At 36.6% G+C, this 11,669-nt stretch overlaps 1 protein-coding gene and 1 non-coding gene across 2 annotated transcripts; both read right to left on the minus strand.

Annotated features, from left to right (window-relative positions):
- Positions 1-1,808: 1,808 nt before the first annotated feature.
- On the minus strand, positions 1,809-10,407 carry LOC112467854 (importin-5). The gene is made up of 14 exons (XM_025036730.1): positions 10,193-10,407; positions 8,789-8,938; positions 8,367-8,593; positions 8,185-8,281; positions 7,326-7,891; positions 6,885-6,993; positions 6,212-6,511; positions 5,789-5,971; positions 5,555-5,681; positions 5,071-5,436; positions 4,731-4,984; positions 4,067-4,587; positions 3,770-3,989; positions 1,809-3,673 (listed from the first exon to the last, which is right to left on the minus strand). The coding sequence occupies exons 1-14, from the start codon at positions 10,346-10,348 to the stop codon at positions 3,584-3,586; spliced, it is 3,366 nt and encodes a 1,121-aa protein (XP_024892498.1). The 5' UTR covers positions 10,349-10,407; the 3' UTR covers positions 1,809-3,583.
- LOC112467876 lies at positions 8,002-8,132 on the minus strand. Its single transcript, XR_003042337.1, has one exon.
- Positions 10,408-11,669: the final 1,262 nt, after the last annotated feature.

Raw genomic sequence — 11,669 nt, forward strand, 5'->3', positions numbered from 1 at the left:
AGCGGACGCGAAGCATTCTCGGAATTTTTCCGTTCGAGAGACCACCGCTCGCGATGTAAATCGGTGAATCCGAAATGAGATCTCTCGGTTTACGTTATCAAATTTAAAATATAAATGCGATAGATATACTCATGTTTTATATTGTGTAAAATAAATCTGATTGTGTGTATATGCACAAAATCATATTTTTATTTTATTTTGTATGTGTGTGTGTGGATCATCGTATTCAGTTTATTAATAATAATTATACAGGCAACCCTCGAATAATGCGATTAATTAGTTCTGTGTTATTGAAAACCGTGCAATTTAAGGTTCCAGATAAATTGGGTTTTTGGTTTCAAGGGAAATTTAAAAAAAAAAACTGTTTAAAAAAGTAAGGTTGTCACAATTTTTTATCGTGCAAGTACCGTATTATTCATTTAAGGTCACCTGATACACATAATGAGTGCGAACGTGACGGTCGTAAGTCTGTTTTAATAGCTGGCGCTGTTGTACTTTCTGCATTTGAAATGAAGTATATAATTACATAATTACAGAGGAAAGAAAGGAAAATGAGAGGCATAGAATTTCAGCCGCGAGGAGCAAACTTGAATCGGAGATCAACGGCCACGACTGGAGATGCAGCCTTCCGTATCGGAACGCCAGTCGTTGTGCTTCAGCGTTTCGCCTATTCTCTTTTAATTCTCAGCTCAATTTGCGAAGAAAAGATTCATAAAAACAATATTCGAGCATGAGCGCGAAAAATATTTAAGACAGTTTGCTGTATAAGCGTATATAAGCGCGAGATGCAAAGTATTTACCGTTACGCGAATTACTCTCAAATCAGGTTTCCTCCGTTACTTTAAAACATGTGTGCGTTTTCATTTTACGGCGGATCACCGGCCGCTTACCTCGCAAAATTGCGGGCGCATAATGCACCGTAAATTTCATCACTTCACGCGTACGAGTGAAGAAAAAGGCAGCGTATCGATTTTCCGTTAACCGCATTTTCCGGTCGTCTTTAAAACAAAATGAAATAAAATAAAAAGAAATGAAGAGTCTCAGATACATTCGAAATTTGATTTCCATTTTATTTTGATTGACGACAGCTTAATCTTTTCCCTGTTTTCACTAGCTAATTATAGATGCATATGTTAATCGGCCGTATAAAAAGTTCGATATCAGGACTGAGCTGTCCGTTCACGTTGACCTGTCTCACCCTCCCAATATATTGATATTGAAATATGAATTACTCATGTAAAATGAAACGGCAAAATGCGAGTGCTATAAATAAATGCATTTGCAATATCCCGTTATGTTGTGACATACGATGCAAGTGTTAATGCCTTGGGAAATCATACGCGCCACGCTCGTCAACCATCTACGAAAATATTTTATCGTTCGCGACAGTGTGATCGATAAAGCGACACTCCGTAAATTGATACGAATGATATGCATGATATTTTTAACTATTCCAACTTCGACGGTACGTTTGAATTGCATGCCGATAATTAATACGCATTTCTTTTGCCTCTCTTATCGGCTTTTACACGTCATGGAAACGCCTATAGGATAGTTATCGTATAGCCTTGCAATAAATTTTACTCGAAGATAATTATACTGGGCGAGATAAACGTCAAACGACGATGAGCAGTTAACTCTTATTGATTATTTAAGACGACTTAACTTTTGCAAAAATTCTACAATGTACGATGTATATTATACGTTCTATTTAACGCAAAGTTTTGCACAAAATATACATACTGGCCATTAAATTAAATTTATTAAAATTAAGATGTATATGAATGTAGGTGAAGCAAAACAAACGATTACAAAGCTGAGATTTATTTTAGCTAGTAATGATTTTAAAATAATTTCTATATAAGAATTATAATTTTTCCTTTCTTTTCACATTGATTTTTACTCTCTCTCTCTCTTTCTCTTTCTCTGTCGCAAATGTGTATCGCATAAACGTCATAAACAGTCCAGTATCGATTCTTCCGTATGTATTTGCTGCAATTATGTGCATCTTACAAGATCGTGTTGACTTTCGGTGAAATAACGAGGCAGTGCCTACCGTATATCATGGATACTTAACAATCGGATACTTCAACTCTATACGTGTTCGCGATATTTTTATATACTTTGACGTATGTACAAATAAATGTTTATTCTTTACTTTTACTCCTCTACACGTCTTAGTAAAAAAAGGTTGTTATTTACTTGGAACATTTACGGTAAGAGTAGCCGCGATGGTGTACTAGAGGTAAAACTTTTTCCATCGGTGAAATTTCGAGACAGTCGCAAGTAATCGGAGTACATATTTTATAAATAAATAGCAACAAGAACGGAGGCGGGAGCCGTTTAAATGGATTATTTCGCTCAGTCCTTTTCAACATCTCAATTCTCATCGTGTTACATCAGCCGAAGGAAACGTAATGCATTCCGTATTATCAAATCGCTTTTTTTTTTGGCATATCTTTCATATTTCTTCTTTTTATTCTCGAGTAACACATTTTGGTTTTACGATAAGAATAATGTTGTAGTAAGCATAACTCAATACGAATTAGCTGTAAGATTACAAGAAAAATTTGCAGCACTTGAAAACATAAATTTTTAATGTATCTCTATCTAAATAAGAAAAAAATTTATTCGTTATAGTCGCGGAGTCACATCTTACTGATCTCGAATCTAAAATTTTTAAAACTCTTCATTACGTTTCATTCAAAAGGCATTCGTATATAGAGCTCAACATTGCAACATTAAATTGCATCATTAAATAACATGTATCTAAATTTAATAATAAAAATACCTAAATCACAATGTCACGCGTTCACTTCATGGCTACAATGAGGCTTTCCAGTCTATCTTGCATTATCAGCTTTGTTACCTTACCGGAACGTGGGATAGCTTGAGAATGTTGACGCAATTTAGAAAGATCACAGTGACAAAATCATAATTCCTTAACGTTATACTCGCATAACAAAGCTATATGTATGTACTATGCAATTTTTACAAAGCCATTTTTTTAAAAGATGATTTAGCATCGTTCGACTCTCAATGGCAGGAGAATGTTCTCGTTTGAATGTCTGATTTAAGTCGATGTCATTATTCATAAACTTTTTTAATAAATGTTCACCAATGTAATGTAGAAAGAAAAGAGGTATATATACAACAAGTATATATATATACATATAAAATATTGGATTTAAAATATTAATTAGGGATATACAGTTTTAAATTCTGCCAATGTGAGTTCATTCATAATCGATAAAATTTCTGTCGACTTAGCTTCATTCGTAGAAGCATTATAAATCGAACAGTGACAAACCCTAATTTTACTTCAATTATTCAACAATCCCTGATAATAGAAAACTAATCAAATCTGATAATGATACAGAAATACATACTTAACAAGTATGTGGATAATAATATGTAGAATGCTTAAATATATCTGCGTGTGTATATATAACTAGGCTGGAGCAAATGTTTTATAGGTACAATATACCTATATACAATATTTGCGATTTTAATTACGATTTTTTTTTTTTTCGGGAGATTATTTAACACGAGCAATAATTTCATTTGTTACGATGTTAAAAATTCAACTTAGTGCACTGAGTGCCTCATGAAGCGCTTGTTGTTGATCTGTTGTTAACTGCATAATGATCGCCTGGAATATCGTGTCGTTTTTCTGGAAAGAAATAAAATCATTTGTCATTTATTATGTATATTTATTATATTATCCGAAAGCTTGCAACGATAAGTATAGACTTTTTTTCCCACACACCTGTATTTCTCTAACGATACTAATGATTCTAGACATAACGGGATGGTCGGTAGGCACGGCTTCTCTGAACAACGCTTCGGCAAAGAAACTTATAAGTCGCGGCAAATGCGCATTATTCGTTCCTAAAACTACTGCGTGATTTGCTTCGATCAAATCGCATAGATATCCGTATACGTGAGGGGCTTCGTCTTCATCTTCGACAACTGGCAGCCAAGTTAGCCTGTAAAGAAGCGTTTAGAGTAAAGTTTATGAATTTATATTTATTAAAAATAACAATTTCTTAAAATATCAATTTACCAGTGTGGAAGAATCTCATCGACGTTGATTGCTTTGTTATTGTATTTGAGAATTTTAGTCACTGCTGAAATAGCATTTTCAGTGGGGTTTACATTCTCTGGCGACCTAGATTCGGGATCGCTAATAACTTCCATCAGTTTTGGTAAAGCTTCTGCACACGCTTGCGCAAAGCCTTCTCCACCAAATTGGCCTAAAACTCCGCAGCCATAAGCTGCTGCCTGCCTAACTTCTGCGGACTTGTCAGAAACGTATTGAATCATGGGTCGCAAAAAGAGATCTTGATATTTTGCGCAGTCAGGTCCTCCGAATTCTATAACGTCGTCAAAGACGCATAAAGCCCATTGGTGATCCGCCCACGATCTTTCGGGACTCAGTAATTTTACGAAATGTACGCATATTTGATCAAAGTATGGGAAGAATGAAGACTTGTGAGTTGTAAATAAGGCATGCAAAATGTCAGCAATTTTGCTGAGCGTGTATACGTCCTCATTGTCTTCATCAGCAAGTTGTTCTTCAACAACCTAAACCAATAAATATAGTTAATACAGATAAATATATTTTTATAACATTCATTTAATTATTTAAAAAATTTCTGTCAAGTTTTCTAGACAACAGACTTTATAGCTTACTATACATAGATTATTACCTCATCACAAATTATTACCTCATCATAATCTTCATCTTTTCGTTTCTCCAATCTAGCAACTGCTCTTTCAAAATGTTCTTTAAGTAACTTATCTAAAAGTCGTAAAAGTTCAGTCATATGCGGTGCACTTAAGCAACCTGCGCCCAATGTCTCGATACATTTTGCTAAAGAGGACAATAATTCCAACAACACTTCCGATTCTGGTTCTGTATCGATAGCTTTCAAAAGATCTGGGCAAATATATGCCCACATGCCTTCTAGATACTGTGGACCTGTAAACATTGATATGTGCGATAAGACAGTTGACGATAGAAAAGTTATGTGGTTCTTCAATAAAAATATTAAATTATCTAATAACCTTTTATTTTAGCACAGTCGAGAAGATACGGCAAACTTGCCGCAGCTGCAGTTCTGACACCGTCGTGGAAGTAAAACTTCAACATCGGCACCATTAATCGCACCACTTCTTCCGCATAATCCGCAAAGCCTTCCTTTAATTCCCGCGCGTAACAAACCAACATCTCGCACGCAGAAGCCTTGTCCTCCAAACCAGCTGTTTTGATTCCAAAGTTTTGTTGCTCTCCTAGTGAAACAAACTGCCAATCAAGATCACCCTCAATGCCTTCCATGTCTTCATTGTCTAGTAATGCAACTTCAGGTTTCATAGCGGCTGTTCGCAATACGGGTCCCATTACTAATGGTAAGTACTGTTCAAATTGTTTCCCTATAAAAAAAATACAAGTGTTTTTAAGGAATTGTGTGATTATAAAAACTTCCTGCAGTACGATAGAACGTGGAATGTTCAAAAGTGCATAAAAAGTCTTCATTATGTAATATCTTACCAAGAATTTTACAAATCCTGGCCCAAGCAGATATAAGATAGCTGGTTTGCGGATCGTCATCAGGAAGATCACCTTCTGAATGTGTTTTGAGTAACATATCCATAACATCGCTAGCATCGGCAATAAACTGTTGAGATTAAACAATATTAATATATACAATATTAAAACAGTATATAATTGATAATTATGAGCTTTTCATTCAGAAAACTTCAAGGTATCAGAAAATTTAATCACCTTTTCTGGGCCAACAGCTAGGCCTATAAGACTGACACATTCGATAGTCTTGCCTCGTAATATTTTGTGTTCCTGCTGAGTCGCATTTTGAATAATATATTTTAAACAAGGCATTAGCCTGTCGTAATAAGTTACAAATTGCTCTTCGCATGTATCCGCAACAGAAGCAATTGTCGTGACAACCTGTATAAACAAAAAAAGAATCAATTTTACAATAAGTCCTAACTTTTCGTAAACGTTTATTTATATTTTACAATTTATTATAACTCGAGAATTTAACGTGGCTTTATGTGGAAATGGCAAACTTATAATTGGCAGATTTCGGATTTGATTCCTCATTTTAAATTCATAATCTGCATAAAGCAACAGCTCCCATGGGCGGCTGGATATAAAAAGCATAAAGCTAAGAATAACTCAACTTACCTGTTCCAGTACGAGCTTAGTTCCCTTTTCAACTAATTCGTGGAATTTAGCAGTCAGGATAGATTCAAGTTTAGCCATTATGGCATCGAGGTATGGAGTGAGAATATTTTTGGGACAATCTTCGCTAAAGTTCACAAGAGCGGCGCCAGCGTGAGCTTGAACTCTGGGATTTGCGTTATCGTCCAACACCATCAATAATCCAGGGATAACTTTATCATGAAATTTCTTTTCAAATATGGGCGAAAAGTCTGTAGACATTTGACCTACTGCGTTGCAGGCAGCGTATCTTACACGAGGATGCTAAAAAAAAAAAAAGATCCAACATTACTTAATTTATCCACAAATTTTATTTTTATATTATATTATGTTTGTGAATGGAAATATATGTTCCAAAACTATGACTACTATTACTACTAGCAGTAGTCAGCTCTCAGGAACCGCAAGGAACAAATTTTGATTTTCTGTATTACTAAAACAGTAATATTGAAAGAATTTGTATCCTGTGCTTAATTTGCCACAGTTGTATCACTAGTCATATCCAAATAAATATAACTGTCGGATTTATTTGTGGCTTAGTAAATTACATACATATAATTTGATGTAAGAAGAAATAATTTTAAACTAATAGCTGATGTCAAATAAAATTATGAAGCAAGCGTGTCTTTGTATTTACCGGATCTTGTAAATATTGTATGACTCCGTCCATTATTTGTGGTAAAAGAGCTTCCATTTGCTTGTGGCACCCTTCACCAACAGCTGAGATAGCCATAAGTGCTGCATGTCTAAATAATAGAAAATATATTTTTATATACACAATGGACAAGGATAAAGATATAAAATTTTATTATTTAACAAATATTTAAAAAACTGTATGTTTTTGTAATTATAGCAGTCATATCGTACAACTGCCAATTCTCATTTTAAACATCCAATGAGAGTCTCAGACCAACTGCCAAAACGGCAGCTGGGAAAGAGAATTATCTCATTCGTTATTCTATCACAGACGTAACGCAATTACATAAAAGTATGTAACTGCTGACTTTTCTGTGAATACGTTCATAAATATCATATATATAAATTATAACTAAATATATAAAAAATAAAGATTGTTTACCTATACTTCCAATCATTGTTATTTAACATTGTAGGGATATTTTGCACAATTTGTGGTAGCATAGTCTTCCCTCCCAGGCCACACGCCAATCTATCTAAAGCACTTTCCGCAACTACAGTGTTGCTATCGTTATCTTCCTCGATAATTTCATCAGAGAAACTCCATTTTTCATCTTCTTCCAAATCAGTCATCATCTTCAATACCAATGGTACTAAAGATACAATGTATTTTTCACCAACTTTGCGTACCATAGCTGGTGCAGTCTCTGCTAGAGTCACCAAAACTTCTAGTGCCAATTGCCTCCAAGAGTCAGGCATCTCTTCATTGGAGAATACATTCATGCACATTTGCATAACATTGTCTAATTGTCCCCTGAGGAATTTTGGCGTGGTTTCAGCAAGGTCTATCAACACTTTTATAAGAGCATCATCATCTTGCTTTTCTATAGATTGGGCGGTTACTTGTACAAGCGCTGGAACTAGTTCTGAGAAATGCTTGTGTATATTTTCCTCTTTGTCATGTAATGTTATAAACGCTCCAATTGCTCTTACTGCTTGAAACCTGACCTGTGTGACAAGAACAATTGCAATTATTACAATTACTCTTATAGAAAACTTGATAATTAAAAAAAAAATTTTTGTTTAGGACGTCAACACAAATGTAACTATTCCATATAAAATGTATGCCCCGTATCTGTCTGTAAATTAATACTTCACAAGTTACAGTCATCAGAAGGCATATATTTTTTTTGGAGAAATTATGTGACGAGTAATCTCATCTTGTCGAGACTCGCGTATCTATCTCCTGTTAGACTAAATAAAAGTACGAAAAATAAATGAGTACGCAAATTTCACATTACCTCATAATTTGTCGGGTCCAAAACAGATTGTTGTAACATTTGTTTTATAAGATCGAGATGATTTGCTTGTTGATTTCCAAATACGCCTGGGACGGATCTGCATGCACATTTAATACGCTTTACTCTCATATTCTTAATAAATACACCACTCATACAAGATAAATATAAAAAAAAAAACTCACGTAAACATACGAAGCGCGCTCTCTTTTAATGCCGGCAACGGACTATTCGCGCATTGAAATAGGAACTGAAGAAACTCCGGCCACTGATTATTACCATCTTCGTCTATTAAATTCCTGGCAACTTCGGCTGCAACGTCGCAAACTTTACGTCGGATACTTTCGGTTTGTTCGGTTTGGACTGATAGTAAAATTTGTTCTTTCAATTGGATTTGCGCCTCCGGTGGAATCTGTGAAATAATTGCATATCAAATTTATCTTTAACTGACCTTTGATTCAAACGTAGATGATTATTAAGTTAATTTCTTGATAAGAACCGTTTAAGAAACAAAGTAGCAATAATGCTAAATTGAAAAAAAGCTTATTTTAAGAAAGATATTTTATGTAGCAACTGGAAATTAAGGAAAGGAGCTTTTTTAGACTACCTTAGGATAAAAGTCCAGAAATTCTGAAGAGAATAACCGACGCAACAACACTGCGGCTATGGCCCGCATCTCTTCTGCAAGCGTGCCATTGCAAACGGTAGTTAACAGAAACGTCACCTTGCTTTCCACTGGAAGATTTCCGTATGCCTCCTAAATAATTTCAATTTCTCATTAAAAATATCGTTGATTATTTAAGATCTTTGTTAAATTCCCAATGACATAATATAAGCTTTCTAATCAAATAATACAATTCCTTTAGAAAGTTAAGCTATAAAGTTTCTTTATTCAAAATTTCCTACAAATTTATATTTATCTAAAAAGCATCAATTTTTCCTTTGAAGAATGAAACACATAATTTTCTATAAGAAAAATCAAATTTTACAAAAGCGCAAAAGAAGAAGCGACATGAAAATTGTAAAGTCATTGTAATGTCTTTATCCTGTTGTTATACATTATATGTTATATACAAAGCAATGTGCAATGAATATATCTACAGATATTTATCTTCATAGATGCCAAAATCCAAGCTCTCTCTCTCTTTCAGTCTCTCTCTCTCTCTCTCCCTCTCTCCTGAACTAAATTTACCAAGCTGGATCTGACGCATTTCGTGCGGCGTACATATCGTAATCGACGCACGTATGAATATTCGACGAATTACGCTCGACACGTGATCGTGCCGTGAGTCAAGGTAAAAGGCATATATAGAGCGCGCCGAGCGGCATCAAAGTCGCGATTCGCGAGCCGATATTCTCGGGCGGCTCGCGAACATCGCGGAACCAGAGGAACGACGATGCACACGCGGTGCACGCCACGATGTCGCCGGAAATCGCGTGGCTCGCGTGTGTAGGCGGGAAACCGAGACGCATCTCGCGTGGAACGCGCGTGCCGCGCGGGGACGGACGGACGCACGGCCGGACGTTAATCGCGTCATCGCGTTGATCGCGAGCAAGTCGCGCTGCCCGTGAAGAAAAAAAAAATAGTTCGGAGCAGAGCACGCCGGCGAGCGTCGGCATTCGTGTCGCCCGTACACGCGGAGCTGACGGATGGCACGCGGGGCGCGCGATGCCCGCGTGCGGGGAGGCCACCATTTTGGATTTCTTGACCGATCGCGCGCGGGTAGGCGCGTCGCGGAAATTCGACGCCCGGTCGTCGCGCTCGACGGATTCCTCGCGGTCGACGATGATGAACCGACCGGCGACGTCGCCGTTTGACGGACCGCGTCGCGCGGACCGACGCCGGCCGGAGCAGCCCGCGCCCGAGCTCTGACACACAACACGTCGGCAACGTGCTCGGCACGACGGAACGTGTGCCGCGATCCGCCGGGCGGCCTGCGGCAGCATCCCGGCGCGCGATCGACGTCGAGCGGGCGCGACCGCGAGAATTCACCCAGGCGTTTACACGTACCTCCGCCCGCGTCCGGACATCGTTGTCTGTGCTGAGGAGTGTATTCAGAAGCTGTTGAAACTGGTCGAGGTCTGCCGCCATTGTTACCGAACGAACACGAACGAATGAAGCCAAGCGCACAGCCACACACTTGTCCCCGAGTCGATCTCTCGTCATGCGACGACGTGGCCAACGTCGCGCGGCGAAACGTCACTATTCGCCGATGACGCTACCCAGCGGTGCCAATATCGCGGACATCGTACCGTGGCGCCGGTGTCCGCCGCGCGGCGTTGCTTGGAAACTGTTGGAAACGAAATGTCCGCTGAATTCAATTGGTTCCTTCGTTTGACAGTGAATTTGGAGTCTAAAGCCCCTTGCACAATGCCAGGCAACAGGCAATAGGAACAGGAAATAACCAAAAAATCGTTAATTACAACCTAAAAAATTCAAATGCTATGATTGGTTGGCAATAGGCAATAGGCACAGAATTTCCAACGTGACGGAAACTCTGTGTCTATTGCCTGTGTCACTGTTTATTCTGCATTTATACATGATTTCTGATTTCTATTCCCTGTTCCTATTGCCTGTTGCCTGGCGTGCAAGGGGCTTAATAGCTGCGGAAATCTTAAATTAGTCATTTTAATAACTCAGAAATAATTTTTAAAATAGAGTAAGAGCCAAAGCACATAACATGGCGTAGCGATATACGACGGTCGTAGTCCCCGACCTGACAGATCAGGATACGCCAAAGCTTGTGCGTTACTTACGTCCACGACTACGACTGTCATATGTGCTTTGGCCCTAACTTTCAAAAACATACAGAATTTAATAATATTTAGAATCTTTCGGAATCTAGTAACTTTTAAATCCCAACTTTTCAATTTAGTAACTTTTAAGTCTCAATTTATTTCAAATCTAGTGATTTGAGATTTCAAATCTTTTTTTAAATCTAGTAACTTTGGACATTTTATTAATAATAATTTATTATTTGTAGATTTGATTATAGCAATTAAAACTAAGTAAATAAAATTACTTTGTTCCAGAGAAAAAAAAGGTATTTTTTACTTAATTTTATTAAATTTATTAATAATAATTTATTATTTGTAGATTTGATTATAGCAAAACTAAGTAAATTACTTTGTTTCAGTACTGACATTTTGGAACATCAATTAAATATGATCCTGGAAAACATTATGATGTCTTGAAGTTAAAATATTTTTCATTTGATTTTAGTAATTTATTTTGTTTCAATGTGCTGCCGTTGAGACATTAATTGAATATGAATTGAATATCCCGAAGAACATTATTATGTCTTATAATTAAGATGTCTTAAATATTATATATATTCTTTAATAAAATGGAACAGTGTTCCTTAATAATTTGTTTATAATCAAATTTGCTTAAATAGATCAGACTATAATATTATTATACAATCAGATATATTAGATCAGATATATATATATATATATATATATATATATGTATATATATATATATA

This window comes from Temnothorax curvispinosus, unplaced genomic scaffold, assembly GCF_003070985.1.
Source record: "Temnothorax curvispinosus isolate PA1 unplaced genomic scaffold, ASM307098v1 QBEX01017838.1, whole genome shotgun sequence".
Taxonomy (NCBI): domain Eukaryota; kingdom Metazoa; phylum Arthropoda; class Insecta; order Hymenoptera; family Formicidae; genus Temnothorax; species Temnothorax curvispinosus.

Coding starts and splice junctions, on each gene's coding strand:
- LOC112467854 (XM_025036730.1), bottom strand. CDS start 10,348: ATGACGAGAGATCGACTCGGGGACAAGTGTGTGGCTGTGCGCTTGGCT. Junction 8,594..8,788: donor TTCTGGACTTTTATCCTAAG/GTAGTCTAAAAA, acceptor ATTATTTCACAG/ATTCCACCGGAGGCGCAAAT. Junction 4,588..4,730: donor AAGATGAAGATTATGATGAG/GTAATAATTTGT, acceptor TTATTGGTTTAG/GTTGTTGAAGAACAACTTGC.